Source organism: Bos mutus, chromosome 17, assembly GCF_027580195.1.
Source record: "Bos mutus isolate GX-2022 chromosome 17, NWIPB_WYAK_1.1, whole genome shotgun sequence".
In the NCBI taxonomy this organism is placed as follows: Eukaryota; Metazoa; Chordata; class Mammalia; order Artiodactyla; family Bovidae; genus Bos; species Bos mutus.
This window is the reverse complement of record NC_091633.1, coordinates 37,290,128-37,314,148: the sequence shown is the minus strand read 5'-3', so window position 1 is coordinate 37,314,148 and position 24,021 is coordinate 37,290,128. Positions and strand designations below refer to the sequence as shown.

Genomic DNA, 24,021 nt, shown 5'->3' with positions numbered 1-24,021 from the left:
TTAATCAACAAATGAGTAAGAATTATTATTTGTATTCTTGGATTCCAATTTTTAATTAAAAAAAAATTTGAGTGAGACACCAGGACACAGTGAATATCTTTGCTGAACAAGTAACTTTAAAGTACAAAAATTAAAAGAAATTTTCTTTTAAATTACAAAATGGTAATGGCTTTGTAATGTCTATAAAAAATACAAAATAGCTACATAATGAAGCAGGTAATTACTAAAAAAAAAAGTTCAAATGTTTCAACGTAAATTGACATAAATATTTACGAAGTTTTAGCAATCTCTGAACACTGCTATAGCAAGACTGATTTTGAAATCTAAAAACCACCAATATTTAGTAGTCAAAGTACACACAAAAAAAGATTTTTAATATGACAATGGATTGCTTAATTCACATACTAAATTGCTCTATACAGGGAGATTTCACAATCCAGGAGCCATAGCCATGTTGCTGTAAGTAGGATTTCAACAAAGTTTTAGCTTCTTGATAGGATCCAGACATACGCTACAGAAAGAAAAAACAGTGAATTACAGAATATAGGCAGAATTTGGCTTATGAAAAGAAATTAATTAGCCTTAATCATCTTTCTTTAGTTTAACACTATAAACATTATGAAAAATCTTTCTGAATTTCCATTTCCTTCAGTATTGTTTCTGAAACTAAAAATTATTCTCAACACTCCTAAGAGATCATTTTCCTTCTTTTTTAATATTTGCAATTAAAAGAGTAATGATACTCATTACAGAAAACTTGAAAAAGAATATGCAAAGAAGTAAAAAAAAACTCGCTTATAATTCCCAAACTATAGATAACTAGAATATTTTGGCTTATTTCCTTTTACTTTTTAAATAAATAAACATACTGATAAACTTTAAAAAAGAAAAACCAGCTTTATTTAGGTAAAATTTGTATACCATAAATTCACCCAATGGTAAATTCATCCATTGGTAAGTGTTCAGTTTGATGTGGGTATTTTTATGAAATTGATATAGGTGTGCAACCATCACAGCCCAGTTTTAAAATAATTTCATTATATGTAAAAAGTTCCACTGTGCTCATATACAGTAAATCTGTACTTCTAAGCCCCAGTCTCAGGCAATCATGAATCTACTTTCTGTCCCCAGAATTTTGCTTTTCGTAGAAATTTCATAGAAAGTGATCAACACAGCATGTACTCTTCTGTGTCAGGTTTCTTTACATTAGCATACCATTTTCAGATTCATTCCTGTTGTCTGATGTATCAGTTTGTTCTTTATTGCTGATTGGTATTCCATCAAATAGATATATCACATTGCTTATGCAGTCACCAGCTGATGAACATCTGTGTTGTTTCCAGGGCTTGGCTACTATAAATAATGATGCTGTAAACATTTATGTACCAGTCTTTGGTGGATATAAGTTTTTGCTTCTCCTATAAATATCAGTGGGAGTGCTGGATCACATGCTAAGTATACAAAACAAACTGCCAAACTGTTTTCCAAAGTATTTTAAAACCTTTTACATTCCCATCAGCAGTGAAAGAGGTTTCTAGTTTCTCCACAACAACATGCAGTACAACCAGACTTTCGGATTTTAGTAGGTGTGAAGTGGTATCTCACTGTGGTTTGGTTTTGCATTTCTCTAATGACTAATCAGGATGAACACCTTTATATGTGTATTAGCCATCCACATATATTCTTTACCACTTGGAAAAGTTGAGTGGTTTGTCCACTTAATGATTTGTAAGAGTTCTTTATTCTAGATCCAAGACCTTTGTCAAATTTATGATTTTAAGTATTTCCTTCCATTCTGTGGCTTACGTTTTCATTTTCTTAATGATGACTTCTGAAATGCAAGTTTTAAATTCTGGACTCCACCAATTTTTTCTTTTATGGATTACATGTTTGATGCCATATCTAAGAAAAATTTGCCTAACGCAGGAAGACAAATTTTGTTGTTGTTGTTGTTCAGTTGCTAAGTTGTGTCCGACTCTTTGCGACCCCATGGACAGCAGCACGCCAGGCTCCTCTGTCCTTCACTACCTTCCGAAGTTTGCCCAAACTTATGTCCATTGAGTCAGTGATGCCATCTAACCATTTCATCCTCTGCTGCTCCCTTTTCCTTTTGCTGTGAATCTTTCCCAGCATCAGAGTCTTTTCCAATGAGTTGGTTCTTCACATCAGGTAGCCAAAGTATTGGAGCTTCAGCATCAGCCCATCTAATGATTATTCAGGGTTGATTTCCTTTAGGATTGACTGTTTCGATCTTGCTCTCCAAGGGACTTTCAAAAGTCTTCTCCAGCACCACAATTCAAAATCATTAATTCTTCGATGCCTACCCTTCTTTATGGTCCAACTCTCCTAGCTGTACATGACTACTACATGTACATGTAGTTTGTACATCGTTTATACATGTATAAACCATACCTTTGACTATATGGACCTCTGTTGGCAAAGTGACATCTCTGCTTTTTAACACACTGTCTAGGTTTGTCATAGCTTGCCTTCCATGGAGCAAGTGACTTTTAAGTTCATGGTTGCAGTCATTTTGGAGTAATTTTAGAGCCCAAGAAAATAAAATATTTTCCCACATTTTCTTTGCAAGTGGTATAGTTTTTAGCTCTCTTAGTTCTATGATCCATTTTGAGATTTTTGTATAACTGATATAAGTCTAGGTTATTTGTTCTCAAATACTCAACCGTTCTATTACCATTTGTTGAAAAGACTGTCCTCTCTCCCACTTAATTCCCTTGACACCTTTGCACAAAATCAATTGATTGTAAGTGTGTGGGTTTATCTCTGGTCTCTTACTGCGTTTATTGATCTTTATGTCTATTGCTAAATCAATACATTTTCTTGATTACTGTGGCTTTATGTTAAATTGTGGAAACTAGGTAGGGTAACTCTATCATTTTGCTTCCTTTTTAAAAATTGTTTTGGTTCTATGTCCTTTGGGTTTATATATAAATTCTATAATCAGCTTGTCAATTTCTATACAAAAGCTTACTGAGATTTTGATAAGAGCTTGCCTTGAATCAACAGATTATTTAGGAGAGAACTGACATTCTAAAAATAGAGTTTTCCAATCTATGAAATGGTACATTTCTCCATTTATTTAGGTCTTTACAAGTTTCTCTCAGCAATGTTTCATTATTTTTCATGTACAGGTCTTATAGTTCTTTTGTTAAATTTATTCCTAATTTTTTTACACACTGTTATGGATAAAACTATTTTTTCCAGTTTAATTTTAGAGTGTTCATTCTTAACATACAGATATACAATTTATTCTTCTATGTTGTTCTTATACTGTATGCTAAATTCACACATGATATAGCTGTTTGTTTTTGGTCGATTCCATAGAATATTGTACATACAAGATTATTTAGGAATAAGGACAGTTTTTCTACTTCCTTCCCAGTTTGGATGCCTTTTCTTTCCTTCTCTTGCGTTACTGCATTGGCTAGAACCTACAGATCAATGTTGACTAGAAGTGGTGAGAGCAAAGGGAAAGAGTATTTAGCCTTCAGCATCGTCATGTAAACTGCAGATTTTCACTGATGCCCTTTATCTAGTAAAGGAAGTTCTATTTCTTATTTATTCAGTGTTTCTACTGTGAATAGGTGTTAAATTTTGTCAAATGTATTATGTACGTCTATTGAGATAAACAGGTTTTGAACTTAAAAATATTCACATAATATATCAAATGATTTTCTGGTGTTAAATCACCCTTGCATTCCTGGAATAAACCTCCTTTGTATATAATCCTTTCTGTATGTTGCTGGATTTGGTTTGTCAATATCTTATAAAGAATTTTTTTTTGTGGGATCTTTGTCAGGTTTTGGTATTAGGGTGATGGTGGCCTCATAGAATGAGTTTGGAAGTTTACCTTCCTCTGCAATTTTTTGGAAGAGTTTGAACAGGATAGGTGTCAGCTCTTCTCTAAATTTTTGGTAGAATTCAGCTGTGAAGCTGTCTGGACCGGGGCTTTTGTTTGCTGGAAGATTTTTGATTACAGTTTCAATTTCCATGCTTGTGATGGGTCTGTTAAGATTTTCTATTTCTTCCTGGTCGAATTTTGGAAAGTTGTACTTTTCTAAGAATTTGTCCATTTCTTCCACATTGTCCATTTTATTGGCATATAATTGTTGATAGTAGGCCAATATCACTGATGAACATAGATGCAAAAATCCTTAACAAAATTCTAGCAATCAGAATCCAACAACACATTAAAAAGATCATACACCATGACCAAGTGGGCTTTATCCCAGGGATGCAAGGATTCTTCAATATCCGCAAATCAATCAATGTAATACACCACATTAACAAATTGAAAAATAAAAACCATATGATTATCTCAATAGATGCAGAGAAAGCCTTTGACAAAATTCAACACCCATTTATGATAAGAACTCTCCAGAAAGCAGGAATAGAAGGAACATACCTCAACATAATAAAAGCTATATATGACAAACCCACAGCAAACATTATTCTCAATGGTGAAAAATTGAAAGCGTTTCCTCTAAAGTCAGGAACAAGACAAGGGTGCCCACTTTCACCATTACTATTCAACATAGTTTTGGAAGTTTGGGTCACAGCAATCAGAGCAGAAAAAGAAATAAAAGGAATCCAAATTGGAAAAGAAGAAGTAAAACTCTCACTATTTGCAGATGACATGATCCTCTACATAGAAAACCCTAAAGATTCCACCAGAGAATTACTAGAAGTAATCAGTGACTATAGTAAAGTTGCAGGATATAAAATCAACACACAGAAATCCCTTGCATTCCTATACACTAATAATGAGAAAACAGAAAGAGAAAATAAGGAAACAATTCCATTCACCATTGCAACGGAAAGAATAAAATACTTAGGAATATATCTACCTAAAGAAACTAAAGACCTATATATAGAAAACTATAAAACACTGGTGAAAGAAATCAAAGAGGACACTAATAGATGGAGAAATATACCATGTTCATGGATTGGAAGAATCAGTATAGTGAAAATGAGTATACTACCCAAAGCAATTTATAGATTCAACGCAATCCCTATCAAGCTACCAACAGTATTCTTCACAGAGCTAGAACAAATAATTTCACAATTTGTATGGAAATACAAAAAACCTCGAATAGCCAAAGTGATCTTGAGAAAGAAGAATGGAACTGGAGGAATCAACCTACCTGACTTCAGGCTCTACTACAAAGCCACAGTCATCAAGACAGTATGGTACTGGCACAAAGACAGAAATATAGATCAATGGAATAAAATAGAAAGCCCAGAGATAAATCCACGCACATATGGACACCTTATCTTTGACAAAGGAGGCAAGAATATATAATGGATTAAAGACAATCTCTTTAACAAGTGGTGCTGGGAAATCTGGTCAACCACTTGTAAAAGAATGAAACTAGACCACTTTCTAACACCATACACAAAAATAAACTCAAAATGGATTAAAGATCTAAACATAAGACCAGAAACTATAAAACTCCTAGAGGAGAACATAGGCAAAACACTCTCTGACATACATCACAGCAGGATCCTCTATGACCCACCTCCCAGAATATTGGAAATAAAAGCAAAAATAAACAAATGGGACCTAATTAACCTTAAAAGCTTCTGAACATCAAAGGAAACTATTAGCAAGGTGAAAAGACAGCCTTCAGAATGGGAGAAAATAATAGCAAATGAACCAACTGACAAACAACTAATCTCAAAAATATACAAGCAACTCCTACAGCTCAATTCCAGAAAAATAAACAACCCAATCAAAAAATAGGCCAAAGAACTAAATAGACATTTCTCCAAAGAAGACATACAGATGGTTAACAAACACATGAAAAGATGCTCAACATCACTCATTATCAGAGAAATGCAAATCAAGACCACTATGAGGTACCATTTCACACCAGTCAGAATGGCTGCGATCCAAAAGTCTACAAATAATAAATGCTGGAGAGGGTGTGAAGAAAAGGGAACCCTCTTACACTGTTGGTGGGAATGCAAACTAGTACAGCCACTATGGAGAACAGTGTGGAGATTCCTTAAAAAACTGGAAATAGAACTGCCTTACGATCCAGCAATCCCACTGCTGGGCATACACACTGAGGAAACCAGAAGGGAAAGAGACACGTGTACCCCAATGTTCATCGCAGCACTGTTTATAATAGCCAGGACATGGAAGCAACCTAGATGTCCATCAGCAGATGAATGGATAAGAAAGCTGTGGTACATATACACAATGGAGTATTACTCAGCCATTAAATAGAATACATTTGAATCAGTTCTAATGAGGTGGATGAAACTGGAGCCGATTATACAGAGTGAAGTAAGCCAGAAGGAAAAACATAAATACAGTATACTAACGCATATATATGGAATTTAGAAAGATGGTAACAATAACCCTGTGTACGAGACAGCAAAAGAGACACTGATGTATAGAACAGTCTTATGGACTCTGTGGGAGAGGGAGAGGGTGGGAAGATTTGGGAGAATGACATTGAAACATGTAAAATATCATGTAAGAAACGAGTTGCCAGTCCAGGTTCGATACACGATACTGGATGCTTGGGGCTAGTGCACTGGGATGACCCAGAGGGATGGTATGGGGAGGGAGGAGGGAGGAAGGTTCAGGATGGGGAACACATGTATACCTGTGGCGGATTCATTTTGATATTTGGCAAAACTAATACAATTATGTAAAGTTTAAAAATAAAATAAAATTAAAAAAAAAAAGAATTTTTACATTTATGTTCCTAAGAGATTCTGATTTATAGTTTTCACTTCTTATGATATTTCTGCCCACTTCTGGTATCAGGGTTTTTAATACTGCCTTATAAAATGAGTTGGGAAGCACTCGCTGCTCCTTTACTTTAATATTTTTTGTATGATTTATGTTAATCTTTGTTTTTACATTTGATAAAGTTCACAAGTGAATTCATAACTGCACTTTCACTTTTCTTTAAAGAATTTTAATTAATAATTTAATTTTTATATTAGTTCAATTTATATGTTCTCTTAGTTAAGTTTTATAATTTGTCTTTCTAGGAATGTGCTCATTTCATCTAACTTGTTTAATTTGTTGACAAAAGTTGTTTGTAATATTTCCTTATAATTTTTTTTAGCTCTTCGGGCTCTTCAGTGATGACCCTTCTTTCCTTCAAGATTTTGATCATTTGTGCTCTTATTTCGCAGTCTAAAGGATTATCAACTGTGCTGATTTTCTCAATGAACCAACTTTTGAGTTCACTGATTTTTCTGTATGTTTTCCTTTTCTGTTTTTACCTAGTTTCCAACCTATCCTATATTATTTCATCTCTTTTTAAAATACTTTACACTTCATGAATTTGCATGTCATCCTTGCACAGGGGCCATGTATGTTGTTAGTCTTCTCTGTATCGTTTCAATTTTAGTATATGTGCTGCCAAAGCAAGCACTCTTATTTTTTTAAAAATACACTCTTCTTCTAACTTTTTTAGGTGGAAGCTTAAATAACTGATTTTTATGGTTCTCTTCCTAATATAAGCACTTAAGGCTATGTATTTCTAAACACTTCTTATATTCTCTAAATTTTAATTTTTATCCTTGATTTCTAATTTAACTGTACAGTAGTTACAGCATAAGTTTTATAATTTCAACACTTTTGAACTTATTGGGACTTGCTTTACGGCCTACATGGTCTGTAGTGGAGAATGCTCCATGTATATTTGAAAAGAAGGTATATTCTGCTGTTGTGCAGAAAATAGTGTTTGGTTTGGTTGGACTGCAGTATTCCAAGCCTTCTATATTCTTACTGATTTTCTCTCTAGTTGTACTATCAATTACTAAGACAAGAATATTAATTAAAACCTCCAACTATAACTGTAGAACTGTCCATTTAACCTTTAAATGCTACAGGTTTTGCTTATACATTTTGAGGTTCCACTGTTATACCCACATAGCAATACTTACCTGTTGTATACTAACAACATTTGGAACAACAGTAGTGTATTACCACTAATATGTTACTCTTTGTTTCTCGTATTATTTCTCATCTTGATGTGTGTTTGACATTAATATACTGACTCCAGCTAAATTATTGCTATTGTTTGCATGGTATGTCTTTTTTTTTCATCCTCTGTTTTCAATCTACTCATGATGTATTCTGCATATCAGTTAAATAAGCAGGGTGGCAATACACAGCCTTGACCTACTCCTTTCCCAATTGTGAACCAACCCATTGTTCCATGTCCAGTTCTAACTGTTGTTTCTTGACCTGCATACAGGTTTCTCAGGAGGCAGGTAAGATGGTCTGGTATTGCCATCTCTTTAAGAATTTTCCACAGTTTGTTGTGATCCACACGGTCAAAGGCTTTAGTGTAATCAATGTAATCAATGACGCAGAAGTGGATGTTTTTCTGGAATTCTTTTACTTTTTCTTTAACATCATCATATTTTACGATTGAAATAGTTCAGCTGGAATTCCATCACCTCCACTAGCTTTGTTCATCATAATGCTTCCTAAGACCCCCCCTGAATTCACACTCTAGAATGTCTGGCCCTCGGAGAGTGACCACACTATCATGGTTTTCTGGGTCATTAAGATCTTTTTTGTACAGTTCTTCTATGTATTTTTTCCACCTCTTCTTAATCTCTTCTGCTTCTGTTAGGTCTTTCCCGTTTCTGTCCTTTATTATGTCCATCCTTGTACGAAATGTTCCCTTAGTATCTCGAAAATTTTCTTGAAGAGATCTCTAGTCTTTCAAATTCTATTGTTTTCCTCTATTTTTTTTCTTTTTGCATTGTTCACTGAAGAAGCCTTTCTTATCTCTCCTTGCTATTCTCTGGAACTCCGCACTCAGCTGGGTATATCATTCCCTTTCTCCCTTGCCTTTCGCTTGTCTTCTTTCCTCAGCTGTTTGTTAAGCCTCCTCAGATAACTTTGCTTTCTTGCAGTTCTTTTCCTTTGGGATGGTTTTGGTCACTGCCTCCTGTACGATGTTACAAACATCCATCCATAGTTCTTTAGGCACTCTATCAGATTTAATCATCACTTCCACTGTATAATCAAAAGTGAAAGTGAAGTCACTCACTCATGTCTGACTCTTTGCGACCCCGTGGACTGTTGCCTACCAGGCTCCTCTGACCTTGGGATTCTCCAGGCAAGAATACTGGAGTGGGGTGCCATTTCCTTCTACAGGGGATCTTCCCAACCCAGGGATCGAACCTGGGTCTCCTGCATTGGAGGCAGATGCTTTAACCTCTGAGCCACCTGGGAAGCCTGGTGTATAATCAAAAGGTATTTGATTTAGGTCATACCTAATAACTGAGTGGTTTTCCCTACTTTTTTCAATTTGAGTCTGAATTTTGCAATAAGGAGCTCACAATCTGAGCCACAGTCAGTTCTAGGTCCTGTTTTTGCTGACTGTATGGAGCTTCTCCATCTTTGGCTCCAAAGAATATAATCAATCTGATTTCAGTATTGACCACATGTGTAGTCATCTCTTGTGTTATTGGAATAGGGTGTTTTCTATGACCAGTGCGTTCTCTTGGCAAAACTCTGTTAGCGTTTGCCCTGCTTCATTTTGTACTCCAAGGCCAAACATGTCTGTCACTCCAGGTATCTCCTGAGTTCCTATTTTTGCATTCTCATCCCCTATGATGAAAAGGACACCTTTTCTTGGTGTTAGTTCTAGAAGGTCTTGTAGGCGTTCATAGAAACATTCAGCTTCTTCGGCATTAGAGGTTGGGGCATAGACTTGGATTACTGTGATATCGAGTGGTTTGCCTTAGAAACAAACTGAGATTATTCTGTCATTTTTGAGATTTTAGAATATTCAAATTTAATGTTTTAATAATTATTTGTAAGTGGATTTATGTCTGCCATTTCACTACTTATTTTCCAAGTCCTGGGTCTTTTATTTCTTTGCTGCTTTACTGCCTTCTAGTCTTTTTAAAAATGCATTTTTTAGGACAATATTTTAATTCCTCTGCTGATATTTTAGCAATAGCTTTCAAGTTATTGTTTTCATGACTACTTCAGGAATTACAATATGTTTTTCTTACCATAGTTTACTTCAGATTGATACTGACATAATCCTGGTAATACACAAAAACTCAAGATTTTCTCTTTGTCTTGATCTTAATCAGCTTGCCTGTGATGTATGTAGATATGAATCTTTTTTTTTCTTTTTTTCTTTCTTGGGATTTTTTTGAGCATCTTGGGCCTGCTAATGTTTTTCATCAAATATGGGAATTTTTTTCAGTAATTTTTCAAATATTTTATTGATCCTTTTCTCTTTTTCTGTAGAATTTCTAGTAAACATAAGTTGGTAGACTTAATATTGTTCCACAAGTCTCTGAAGTTCTGTAAAATTTTCTTTTATTTGCTTCATCTGTCCTTTAAAATTATTTTGATCTATCTTCAAAGCCCATTGATATTTTTCTGCAATCTCACATGTACTGTTGAGTCCATCTAGAGAATTACTCATTTCACTTGTTATTTATTGTTTCAGTACTGGAATATTCATCTGGGTTTTTTTAGGAGTTTTGAGTTTTTTGACTTTTGCCTTTTCTGTTTTTTGAGTTTCTATTTCTCTGCTGAGATTACCTGTTTACTGAAACATTGTTACACTTTTCTTTAATAACTTGAATATATTTATAACAGTTGCTTTGAAGACTTTGCTGTGTTCAAAATTGGAATCCTCTCAGAACCAGTTTCTTTTGAATGTTACTCTTCCTAAGTATAAATTTTATTTTACTTTCCTGTTTTTACATATCTCAAACTTTTGGGGTGAAAGAGACTTTTGGATAATATAGAAACTCTGGATTCTATTTTTCTACAAGGTTTTGGTTTTCTGCATGTTGAAATCGTAAGCTCTGTTTTCACCTATGGTGTGTACTGTCTCTTTCCAGTTTCTGTTTTAGCCTGGTTTCCTAGTAGTTACCATGTATCTGCAAAGCTTCAGTTCAGTTCAGTCACTCAGTGGTGTCCGACTCTTTGTGACCCCATGAATCACAGCACGCCAGGCCTCCCTGTCCATCACCAACTCCCGGAGTGCACCCAAACCCATGTCCATCGAGTCAGTGATGCCATCCAACCATCTCATCCTCTGTTGTCCCCCCTTCTCCTCCTGGCCTCAATCTTTCCCAGCATCAGGGTCTTTTCCAATGAGTCAGCTCTTCGCATGAGGTGGCCAAAGTATTGGAGTTTCAGCTTCAGCATCAGTCCTTCCAATGAACACCCAGGACTGATCTCCTTTAGGATGGACTGGTTGGCTCTCCTTGCAGTCCAAGGGACTCTCAAGTTTTCTCCGTCCAAGGGACTCTCAAGTTTTCTCCAACAATGCAGTTCAAAAGCATCAATTCTTCAGCACTCAGCTTTCTTTATAATCCAACTCTCACATCCATACATAACCACTGGAAAAACCATAGCCTTGACTAGATGGACCTTTGTTGGCAAAGTAATGTCTCTGCTTTTTAATATGCTGTCTAGGTTGGTCATAATTTTTCTTCCAAGGAGTAAGCATCTTTTAATTCCATGGCTGCAATCACCATCTGCAGTGATTTGGAGCCCAGAAAAAAAAGTCAGACATTCTTTCCACTGTTTCCCCATCTATTTGCCATGAAGTGATGGGACCAGATGCCATGATCTTAGTTTTCTGAAGGCTGAGCTTTAAGCCAACTTTTTCACTCTCTTTCACTTTCATCAAGAGGCTCTTTAGTTCTTCTTCACTTTCTGCCATAAGGGTGGTGTCATCTGCATACCTAAGGTTATTGATATTTCTCCCAGCAATCTTGATTCCAGCTTGTGCTTCCTCCAGCCCAGCATTTCTCCTGATATACTCCGCATATAAGTTAAATAAACACGGTGACAATATACAGCCTTGACGTACTCCTTTTCCTATTTGGAACCAGTCTGTTGTTCCACGTCCAGTTCTATTGTGATAAACTGCAAAGCTTAGTGATAAGCAAATGATTTCAGCAGGCATTACACTCAACACCTTAAACTTATAAGACTTCTACCTTCTTCTGATCAGTTAATTTGGGGAGGGATGGGTGGTACAGTGTATTTAATGTTGCAGGCAGTTCTATTTCACACTTTTAACTCTTTTCTGGGTTCTCTTTAGTCTCACTTGCACCTGAGTGTAATTTCTTGGTCAACCAAGGATATATAGAGAATTTCTTTCAACTCTTCCATGGCTCTTTCATTTCCAATATCTACCTGTTAAGTTACTCTTTTGTATACCACTTGCTCCAACCAGGACTGCAACCTTGCATCAGTTATTGATTTTTGCCATTTTTCTCCCTACCAGGTTTGGCACATTTAGTTGAAAAAGTGACGAATGCTCACCCTCTTGCCCAAAATCAAGTCCAGAAAATCTACTACTTTTGGTAGCATTCTCAATCTCATAAAACTATAGTTCTTGCTATTCAAACTAGCAGAGAGAGAGGAGAGAGAACAGGAACACCTTTGGGCAAAGGTTTCACAAATTCCTGCTGTTTGTTCCCAGAGATCTAAGTTTTACAAGAATATACAATTTCCAATGTGTTTTCCGCCTTTAGTCAATTTCCAGAGTTGTGAAAAGGGTTTTTATCTTGACTAATTTGTCCAATTTTATCACAGAGATAATCTCTGTTTTTTTTACAGAGATGACTTGAAACCTCTTTATGCAGCCAAAGTCAGAAATTGTCTAGGGTAAGCTTTTATACTTAAAAATGTGTGTATATACAAACTAACTACCATTAATATTCATTGCTTTACAGGTTTGAGCATTATACAGTTTGAGCATTAGGATATTGATGAAATTAAGACTTTTATACAATACTATATTGTTATTGAAAAGGAAATTAGATTATCAAAAACAATATGTCTTTCATAACTTGAAAACATGGATATTTCATATTATGACATGGCTCAGTTCATAGTATACTGAATAAAAAGAGTTAACTAAAAGGCATATCAAGTATGAGCATAGCTTCCCAGGTGGCTCAGAGGTAAAGAATCTGCCTGCCAAGCAGAAGATGTGACTTCAATCCCTGGGTTGGGAAGATTGCCTGGAGAAGGAAATGGCAACCCACTCCAGTATTCTTGCCTGGGAAATCCCATGAACAGCAGAGCCTGTTGGGTTATAGTCTATGAGGTCACAAAAAGTCAGACACAACCGAAGTGACTTAGTGCATACATGCACATATACACAAAAAATATAAATACATGACAAGAAAATGAAATAACATGCTTTTAAGATTAGGAGTATCATACTGGAATAGTAGGTAGGATTATAAGCTGTATTTCCCATCTGCATTTAAGAAAAGATTTCCAAGTTCTCTACTCAAATAGGCATTATGTTTGTAATACTAAAAAAGTGTATTTTTAAATATATCAAAGGGTCTATATATCACTTAACCCCAAATCACAAACTCAAAGGTGTTTCACAACTTAGGAAGATAAGCAAAGTAATTTATATGAATATAGTAATGCATTATTTTAGAATACTGAAATACTATAGTTAACATAGTTAATATCATACACAAAAGAGATTTTATTGCCTTTTTGTTTTTCTGGGTATGACCAGCAGGTTTTTAGCAATATTGCAAGGTTAGTACATACCATACTGAGGCAGCTACTAAAAGTGGTAAAACTTATTCACATATCCAATTTCCAACATATCCATTTAAAATCTAATTTTACCACTACATGGCAATATCAGAATTATTTAACCATTATTTTGCTATGTATCATCATCAAATTACCACAGTACTATTTTCTTAAAATTTTTATTTCAATGTTCAATTTCATTCTTTTAAAGACTTACCTTAGCTGCATGATATGTACTAGCTTCAAGTATATCTTCTTTTTTAGCTTCTTTGGCAAGCAGGTTAAATCGACTTAACATTGCAGCCTTACAAAGCCGACTTGCCATTGACACACCACTTTTAAATGGGGAACTAAAGTAGAAAAGAATGAAACAATCACTAATCATTATTTAATGATTTATGTTAGCACTTACAGGGATTAAAATCAATACAAAATGTATATTTATCTCAATTATGCACAGAGAAGATAGTGAAATTTTCTATATAAAATTATTCTGAGTATTAACTGTTTTCTGAAGCTAATTTATTTTATAAAATTAGAGTATGTTATCAGAGTATTACATTAAGAATTAAAGCAAAATATGGATATTTGGAACATTTCTACTGTTTGAGGCAAAATTAATCTATAGTGATCCAAATTAAGATAGTGATTCTACCAGGGATTGACTAGATGAGGGAACAGAAATCTTTTTTGAGATGAAGAAAGCATCCTGAATTTTGACTGGGGTAATGGTTACACAGGTGTGTATATATACATACAGAAATATATATATATGTGTGTGTATGTAAACTCATGAAATTATACATTTTAATGTACAATTTGACTCCCTAAAAAAGTAAAATATATGTACTCCATCACCCTTCATATATATATACGTGCATATGTGTACACACGTAAATATATATATTTTTCTATGTTTCTAATAAAAATAGGTTCACATATTATAGCGTTCTTGCTTCTGTAACTCTTTCCCTTCATTATATATTCTCATTAGTTGTTTTTGTGATAGACTGCAAAAACTGCCAAAATCCTTTATTCTTGTTTGTATGCTCTTTACAATGTAATTTTTCAGATTCTTCCATCAACAACTACAGCTTATTCTTCCTCCCCTTGAATTTGGACTGGCCTTGTAACTTGTTTTGGTCAATAAAATACTCTGTGCCTGTTGCAAGCCTGGGCTGCAAGCAGTTTGTGTTTCTATGCCTTGGCACTCCTTCCTCTACCATATGAACCTGCTGAGATTGATCCACTAGAAGATGAGAGCCCAGCTGTCCCTCTAAGATCAGCCAAGCTGCCTTACAGTTGACCTACAGCTGACCCCACACACATGGGAGAGCTTGACCAAATCCAGCTCAGCTGACCTAAGGACTTGGGAGCAGTAAAAAGTGGTTGGTGTTTTAAGCCTCTAAAACAATAGTATATGCAGCAATAGTTAACACACACTCTTGTTAACAAAATGTACTAATCTCTATATATTAATTTTCCACCATGATATCTTTTTTTGCGGTGTTTTTTCAGATGATTCTCTTGGATTTTTCAGGTATAAAATGATACCATATGGAAACAGTCATTTTACCTCCTCCTTTCCAATATTTTGTGTCTCTCCTTTCTTTTGTTAAATGCATTAAACAACATCTTAAATAACAACAACAACAGTAAACAATAATGTCCTATTTTGGATGCTAGTAGAAATGACTCTGAGATTTCATCATGAATCATGATGACACTTTTGGACAAATAAGAGATACATTTTATTCTTAACAAAAATCTCTATTACTTTCTTATTGGGTATCTTTTATCAAGAATAGTTGTAGAGCTATACTGTATGTCTTCTTGGAATTTATAAAGATGAAATATGGTGTTTTCCCCTACATCAATTAATATAACAAATTTATTAATAAGAGTTTCTAATTTGGTATTTTTATTATGTTATTTTCTTCACAGTTCTAGAAAAATTTCCACTTAGTACTGCATAAAATATATTATTTTAAGGTTCTGCTTCCTAATATTTTATTTAGCAATTTTGCTTGGATATAAAAGTGAGTTTGGTCTATAACTTTTGGGGGTGGGTGTGAAATCTTCCATCAAGCTTAAGCACCAATGATATAGGGCTTCCCAGGTGGCTCAGCAGTAAAGAATCTGCCTGACAATGCAAGAGATGCAGGAGATGTGGGTTCAATCCCTGGGTCAATAAGATCCTCTAGAGAAGGAAATGGCAACCCAGTCCAGTATTCTTGCCTGAAAAACACTATGGATAGGAGCCTGATGGGTTACATTTCATGGGGTCACAGAGAGTCAGATATGACTGAGCATGCATACACGATCAATGATGCCTCAGAAAAGCATTTGAATCTTTTCCATCTTTTCAGATAGCATTGGAAGTTTCTGCTATTTAAAGGTTTATAACATTCCTCTGAACCACCTTAGAATGTTGCTTTCTTTGAAAAAGAGGTAGCGCATCTTCTTGGTAGCTTTCTCAAGAAAATAATGTAAGATTTTCTCCTCTTGTGTACCAATTTTAGAAATAACTTTTCCTTGAAATGTATACATTTCACCCATATTTTCAAATATATTTGCATGGTGATCAGTGAAGTTTCCTATGATTTCTTTAAATTTTCTCTGTGATAACTCCTTTATCATTATTTTATGAGATTAGACAGTGCTTTTTCCCCCCCCACAGAATCAGTTTTTATGATCATTTTTAACTTCATCTGTTCTCTATTTTACATTTCTAGTATTATAAAATTTTTCACTCTATTTTATTGGTTGATATAAACATCCAAAGAACTGGCTTTTCCATTCAGCTTTGCTTTAGCTATATAACTTAAAGTTCTGAAATGCAATGTATTAAACATCCTGTTTTCTAAATATTCTATGGTTTCATTTTATATTCCCTCTCTGAGTCAAAAGTTAGAGAACTTCTTTTGCCCAATGAAAGGAGTTTCTAAGTATTCTGACTTTATGTGATTTACACTTTTATTGCATCACAATCAGAGAATACTGTCTACATCACTTATACTTTTCAGAATTTGAGATGTTCTTTGTGGCCTAACGTATGGTCAATTTTTGTTAATGTTCTGCAGGTTCCTGAAAAGCAGGTATATTTTATATTTTTATGGTGCAGAATTTTAAAGATTAATAGATTAATTATAATCAAATCTATAATATTAAGACTGATATATTCTTATTATTCTGTCTTATTCAATCTACCACTAACTGAAAGAGGTGAATTATTGCCTCCACTAACTAATAGTATATTTCTATTTATCATCTTATTGTAATTTCTACTTTATGAATGTTGACACGTCATGTTATTTGTTGCACAATTACTCAGAACTGTTCTTCCTTGTGGATTATATTGCTAAAGTATTATTTGCCTTATGTAATACTTTGGGGTTGAATAATTAGATCATATCTGTTTTCTCTGTGTTTGCAATCACCTAGCAAGCATTTGGCTATAAAAAATGAGGTAAGCTCATTTTACATTAATTTCAATTTTGTTTTATAAGTATGTTTTCAGTAAACTGTTTTCAGTGTCTTTCATAGAAGATCTGCTTTGTTTGTATGTTATTAACAGAGATACACTTCTTTATGCTGATTCAAAGCATAAACAGTATAATTTATACTAGTTAAAATAGTCAATAGTTCATACTTGACTGAAGAAACCTTTGTATGGGATCTTAATTTAAATCCATCTCTCACAAAGAAAGCAAATTTAGGCACTTAAACTTTTAACATTATTCATTAGTCCATTATAAATGTATGTTCACATAAAAGAAGGATTTTAGTTTTACTTGATAATCAATGTTAGGGATATTACAAAGGTATATGTAAAAGGCATAATGTATTATGGAGAAGAACAAAGGCTTTAGAAATAAAATACCCAGATCAGAATCCTAGCTGTTTAACTTAATAGTTGGGTGATTTTAAGAAAGATATTTAACCTAGCTTGAATCTCAGTCTCTTTATCTGTAAAAAGAAAAAACAAAAACCAAAAACCAAGAATTAACAGGGTTTTTCCAAGAAATCAGTATAGGACTGTACAATAGTTCTCACACTCAAGTGTACATAAATAATATTTGGGAAAGTTGTCAAAAATACAGATTTCTAAGCCCTAAATTCAGATATTCAGATTCAGTGGGAAAAGCAAATTTTTAAAACAAATACATTACATAATTCTAATGATAATGATCACTAGAGAAATAAAAGTTCTGGAAACTGACTTCAAATGCTGGTTCCACCACTTACTAAGTAACTTCAATAAGTTATATAACCTCTCTAGGCCTGTCTTATTAGGAAAAAAGTTTTTAAATTAGTATAATGTCTGCAACATGGAGAAGGCAATGGCACTCCACTCCAGTACTCTTGCATGGAAAATCCCATGGATGGAAGAGCCTGGTGGGCTACAGTCCATGGGGTCGCACAGAGTCAGACACAACTGAGCGGCTTCACTTTCACTTTTCACTTTCATGCACTGGAGAAGGAAATGGCAACCCACTCCAGTGTTCTTGCCTGGAGAATCCCAGGGACGGGGGAGACTGGTGGGCTGTCGTCTATGGGGTCGCACAGAGTCGGACATGACTGAAGCGACTTAGCAGCAGCAGCTGCAACATCAGATCAGATCAGATCAGTTGCTCAGTCGTGTCCGACCCTTTGAGACCCCATGAATTGCAGTATGCCAGGCCTCCCTGTCCATTACCAACTCCCGGGGTTCACTGAGACTCACGTCCATCGAGTCAGTGATGCCATCTAGCCATCTCATCCTCTGTCATCCCCTTCTCCTCTTGCCCCCAATCCCTCCCAGCATCAGAGTCTTTTCCAATGAGTCAACTCTTCGCATGAGGTGGCCAAAGTACTGGAGTTTCAGCTTTAGCATCATTCCTTTCAAAGAAATCCCAGGGCTGATCTCCTTTAGAATGGACTGGTTGGATCTCCTTGCAGTCCAAGGGACTCTCAAGAGTCTTCTCCAACACCACAGTTCAAAAGCATCAATTGTCACACCCAATAACTATTTTAATCACTATTCAGAATTCAAAAAACTGTATTCAAAAATGTTAAAAGTTTTTATAAATTGTACTAAAATACATTCTTTCACTTAAGTAATATGTGATATTTGAAGAAATTAGTAATGCTAACCTTTCCGTGATCTTTCCACTTAGGCCATCCACAATCTCCAAAGAAATGTCCCCTTGTGCCCAATTCAGACTCAGGAATTTATATTCCAAGTTTGTATGAAATGGATATGCAGAAGGTACTAAACTAATATGAGGTCTGTTGACCAAGTAAAACATTGGAAGTTTGGAAGTAAGCGCATCATCAACACGTTGCTTTATAGCAATTTCTAAGCCTCTAGTATCACTGCAATTCCCATCACCTAGAAAGCAAAAAAAAAAAAAAAAAAAAACCAAAACAATACATACTCAAACAAAACAAATGTAAGTCAACAGAAACAGTTGCTGAAGTATGTAATGCAGGCATACCTCACTTTATTGCACTTTGCTTTACTGCACTTCAGAGATACATATTGAAAGTCTGGCAACCCATGTTGTCAGATGACGTTTAGCCTTTTTTTTTTTTTAGCAATAAAGCAGTTTTTAATTAAGGTATATACCTTACTTTTTTTTAAGACATGATACTAATGCACACTTAACAGACTATACTATAAACACAACTTTTATATGAACTGGGAAACCAAAATATTCGTGTGACTCACTTTATTGTGATATTCATTTTATTGTGGTGGTCTGGAACTGAACCCACACTACCTTTGAGGTATGCCCATAGAAACTGAAGCTGCATTAATAAAAACAGTGTCTAAATCACAGAATACAGCATTATTACAGAACTATACAGTGCTCATACCATATCTGAAACACTGTATTTAGTCTAAGGCACTACATTTTGACACTATCACCTACATATTACAGAACATCTGGAGAAAACAAATCATATGTAACACAAGTGATGGCTAGGTAGGAAAATACATAAAGGAAAAAGCATCTTGTCTTTTTTTTTTTTTTTTGACTTTACAATATTGTATTGGTTTTGCCATACATCAACATGAATCTGCCACGGGCGTACACGTGCTCCCCGTCCTGAACCCCCCTCCCACCTCCCTCCCTGCACCATCCCTCTGGGTCATCTCAGAGTGCACCAGCCCCAAGCATCCTGTATCCTGCATAGAACCTGGACTGGCGATTTGTTTCTTATATGATATTATACATGTTTCAATGCCATTCTCCCAAATCATCCCCCCCCCCCACCCACAGAGTCCAAAAGACTGTTCTATATATCTGTGTCTCTTTTGCTGTCTCTCATACAGGGTTACAGTAAACTAACTAACACATACATATGGTCTTTTTATTTTCTATTAAAATAATAGTGCCTTTTAAAAAAGCAAGTTTAAGATTTTTTTCTTAAAAAAGGAAAGAATATTACCACAGACAAAATGAGTATCTGAAAACATCTAAAGTATGAAATTAGTCTCTGAAAACTTTTTGAAAGTAAAATGAAGTCTTCAAATATAATTCTCTTTCCACCTGTAACTGATCTATTATTGATAAAATAACTTACGTTTTTAAGAATCAAAATAAAGAACTGCAAAAGATTTCATAAGACAAGAGAAAAAGAGACAAGGTCATTATCATCAAATAATTGAGATTTAATCTGTATTGTCATTTAGTTCAAAGTGAAAGGGAAGCGAATTTCAATCCTAAAGAGTAATTTTTAAAATCAATTGGAGCACCCAATTAATGGAACAGATTGTCATTAAATCCCACATTACTGGATCCTTTTAAACTAGAGTTAGATGATCAGAAATGGCATAAAAATAATTTATATAATAATGAGAAGCTTAAGTTCAATAACTCTTAAGATTCATTTAACTGTACATATCACACTTTTAAATGTACAGTGAGTATTTCTCAACGAGCCATTCATATTATCTGTATCAGAATCACTGGTGGTGCCCTTTTAAAATGTATATTCCTGGGGCTATCCCCCAGAGAGAGAGTAGAGATCTTAAGAGGCTGAGAAATCTGCATTTTAAACAAACATTAAAATCTGTTTCGGCTTTCTCAGACAGAACACCAATTAATTAACTCTAGATATGTCCCATAAAGACGCAAAGAAAAGAGATCAGGAGTAATTTTACAAAGTCTTATAGTATTTTTATTGCTTCCTGGTGTTCCCATTCCCATGTACAAGATGGTAGTCAAATTATGAGATCTAATTGTTAAGCCCCAGTCCAAACCACTGAATACTACATAATTTCAAAATAATCTATTTGAGTCCATCCTTTTAAGAGACTAAAATATTTTGAAGTTATGTTATACAAATGACAGACTGTAAAATATCTTTCTTTACAAGAACCAAAGCCTTGCATTTCAAAGTTGTGACTCTAGAGAATGTATAGACATTTATTAGACATTCTGTAGACATTTATCAAGAAAATAGCCTTTCTTAAAGAAGATTGAGAAAAATTTGAAGTGTCAGAGAGAATTTTTTGACTAAAGAAAACAGAATAATTCTGGTATCCAATTTAAATTTAAGAAATAAATCATCTATAAGAATATATATTTGGAAAAAAAGAAGTAACTTCAAAGAGGTACTCTCATATATTGCTAGTGAGAATATAATTTGGAGAGTAACTCGGCAATAATTTTCAAAACTGGAAATTCATGTATTTCTGACCTGCAATTCTACTTCTAGGAATTCATTTTACATTTACATATATTTTACTTTTGTGTCAATGACAAACATAAAAAGGTCAAGGTTCACTGTAGCATTTGGTAGCTGCAAAAGATTAGAAACAATCTAAAGTTCCATCAACCCACAACTGGTTAAATAAATTATAGTATGTTTATACAAAGAAATACCATAAGAGAGTTATGAATAATAATGAAAAAAGTCTTCATAGGGAAAAATTTCCAAGATACATTATTAAATGAAAAGAGTAGGATGCAGAAAAGTGTGAACTGTATTATCTCATTGGTGTAAAATTTTAAAAAAGTATAAACATAAACCATCTTTGGTAAGGAAACAAGAAACTAGTAACAATGGATGCCACAGAGGTAAAAGAGTGGCTGAGGCGCTAGGACAGAAGTTAAGACTTATCACTGAAAACCCTTTTGAATTGTGAAACAAGTTTCCAAAGCAATGAAAATAAGCTTGATATTAGAAAAATAAATAATCATTATTTCCTTTTTATAATTTAATAAAGTCAAGCTAAACAAAAGTGGCAAGAAAATACAATATTTTGTGTATATATAGAACTACAAAAAAATAGTCCATAGAACTTATTAAAGAAATGGATTTAAATACACAGAACAATAAAAAAACTCACAAGAATAAAACAAACAGTACCTTCTAAAAACAAAACATTACTCATATGACGAGCTAAAGTTTTTATGTGAGCAATCATTACCAAAAATTAACAGTAAACAAAGAAGAGTCAAGTAATGGAATTTAAATTGTTTCCTAAGGGTAACTAAAGCTTTGTAACTCTCAAGGCTTTGCGAAAACTACAAAACTGAGTGTCCAAAATATCTGTTGAGGAGATAATACCTGAAAACCCATTCAAATATAAATACCAAAGGAAGAAGTTAATTATCAGTTCATGTCATTTATTTTGTATTCTATTTACTTCCTACTTACTTCACAAACCAGAAGAATCCAATTCATAACCAAATACATTTTTAAAAGTATAAAAGTAGCAAAGAACCAAAATGGGCATTTAATATTTTTTATTTCAGGAATAACTAAATATAAGCTTACCTCAGAAGTTCAAAAAAGCACCTTCTTCCAAAAGAAAGGGAAACATTGAATATTGTGCAAACAAAAGCATATGTTCAAGCCAGAATACATATAATTGCCTAACTTAAAATATTCTTAGACTTCTCACAAGATCATAAAAGTCATATTATACTAAGTGTGATTACAAGTTATCATGAAATGAAAACCTCAATAATAATGGATCTGAATTTTACCTTAAGTAAAGCTTCATGCATGCAAAATTTGATTTTATACTGATAAAGTGTAATTAGTGAAAGAGGCCAAGAGGTACTGAAATCTCACTCACCAACAAGAATACTATTGATATAAACTGGCTGTATAAAGTGACTGAGCAATGCTCCCTGTACACCAAGCACTTCCCATCTTGTCAACTTGTCACTTGAGGACATACTGCTTATTCTATTAACAACATCTGCAGGACAGTAGACAGTCAGATAAATTTTGCCTTCAACAGCCACATGGAGACTTAGTTCTTCATTGGCTTCAAATGCAGATATAGAATGTGGATTAAGACGCCTAGAGGAAGAAAAGAAAGTTTCTTCCTTTAAAAATCAAAACCAACGAAGTAAAATCTGCATATACCTAAGAATTGTAACTTGCCAGTTACACTTAATTTCAGTAACAGAAATAGAGGCAAACCCAAAGCAAGCCAGGATGGAATGACTTTGTTCCACAAGATTAAAACCAAGTGGAAATTAACCCTATTTAGAACTCCCACAAGGATAAATTACATATTATTGCCATTTTTATGTCCCTTAAAATCAAATAAAAATCTGATTTTTGCCCCATCATAATTTTTGAGTTATTTACTTTCTCTAAATGAAAATTTTTTAATGACAAAACTAAAGAATGAAAAAAGAAAACCGACAATTTATATTTAAGATTGACTTCCAATAAAATATAAAAAACAGTAAAAATCTAAAATTATTTTTCTTGAGATTTCTCTACAGGAAAACTCACCCTTGTTTTCAAAGGTGTTACTGGAAGGCTTTTAAACAAACTATAAACCATAATTATTTCTAGATGGTCAGACTTAAAGTAAATTTTACTTTCTTTTTGTGTCTGTGTTGTTCAAATATCACGCTACTGATGCTACCCATTCATCAAGACAATGAAGTTCTGACTATAGAATAGACTACATTCCTTAACTCCTGTGTTAGTTTGTGAAGAGTGCATAAACCATACTTCCTAAAGTTTATAAAAAGTCTTACAACCAGAAAGGAGTAGATTTTCAACAGCATGTAAAAGAAAGTAGTGAAGTATGTGGACTATTTAAGTAATAGTAATAGGTAAGACAGTGCAGGGGAGGGAGAATGAATTTGTGGTCTCTTGCAGCCTACAAATAACCTCTGAAGGCTGGAAGGAAAATATGGATGGATTTGAATTTACTTGTTCTTTTGATATATGGATTCAGAATGTATAAATGGTCATCCTAGTTGCTTTTAACAGCTTCTATATACTTACAATTGTGACTTAATCTGGGCTGATCCTTTAGGCAACTGGTTCATATAGAGGTAAATGTTGATATTCTGCTTGAGGGTGAGTAGATCAGAAGCTGGTTCTGTACAAAATATTGATTTTTCCATCATAGCAGGATTTTTGCTATAGTAGAGTAGAAGTTGTCTATAAAAGTATCTAAAATAAAAGAGCTTTATTGAGTAAGAATG

At 34.2% G+C, this 24,021-nt stretch overlaps 1 protein-coding gene, 1 non-coding gene and 1 pseudogene across 4 annotated transcripts in view; all 3 read right to left on the bottom strand.

The window, feature by feature from the left end:
* ADAD1 (adenosine deaminase domain containing 1) overlaps window positions 1-24,021 on the bottom strand; it is an 87,628-nt gene that overhangs the window by 38,198 nt on the left and 25,409 nt on the right. For 2 of the 3 annotated variants that reach the window (XM_070385611.1, XM_070385612.1), the window contains 5 exons: window positions 23,819-23,989; window positions 22,641-22,870; window positions 18,698-18,935; window positions 13,779-13,911; window positions 406-511 (listed from right to left, as the gene is read on the bottom strand). In XM_070385611.1, the coding sequence (XP_070241712.1) occupies window positions 406-511; window positions 13,779-13,911; window positions 18,698-18,935; window positions 22,641-22,870; window positions 23,819-23,989 (878 nt within the window). Of the gene's footprint in view, window positions 1-397; window positions 512-13,778; window positions 13,912-18,697; window positions 18,936-22,640; window positions 22,871-23,818; window positions 23,990-24,021 lie in introns of those variants that run through there. The other variant, XM_005908341.3, reaches the window with a different exon arrangement.
* Window positions 7,308-7,421, bottom strand: LOC138991552 (U6 spliceosomal RNA; annotated as a pseudogene).
* Window positions 9,170-9,241, bottom strand: TRNAW-CCA (transfer RNA tryptophan (anticodon CCA)). Its single transcript has one exon. It is a non-coding gene; the product is annotated as a tRNA-Trp (tRNA).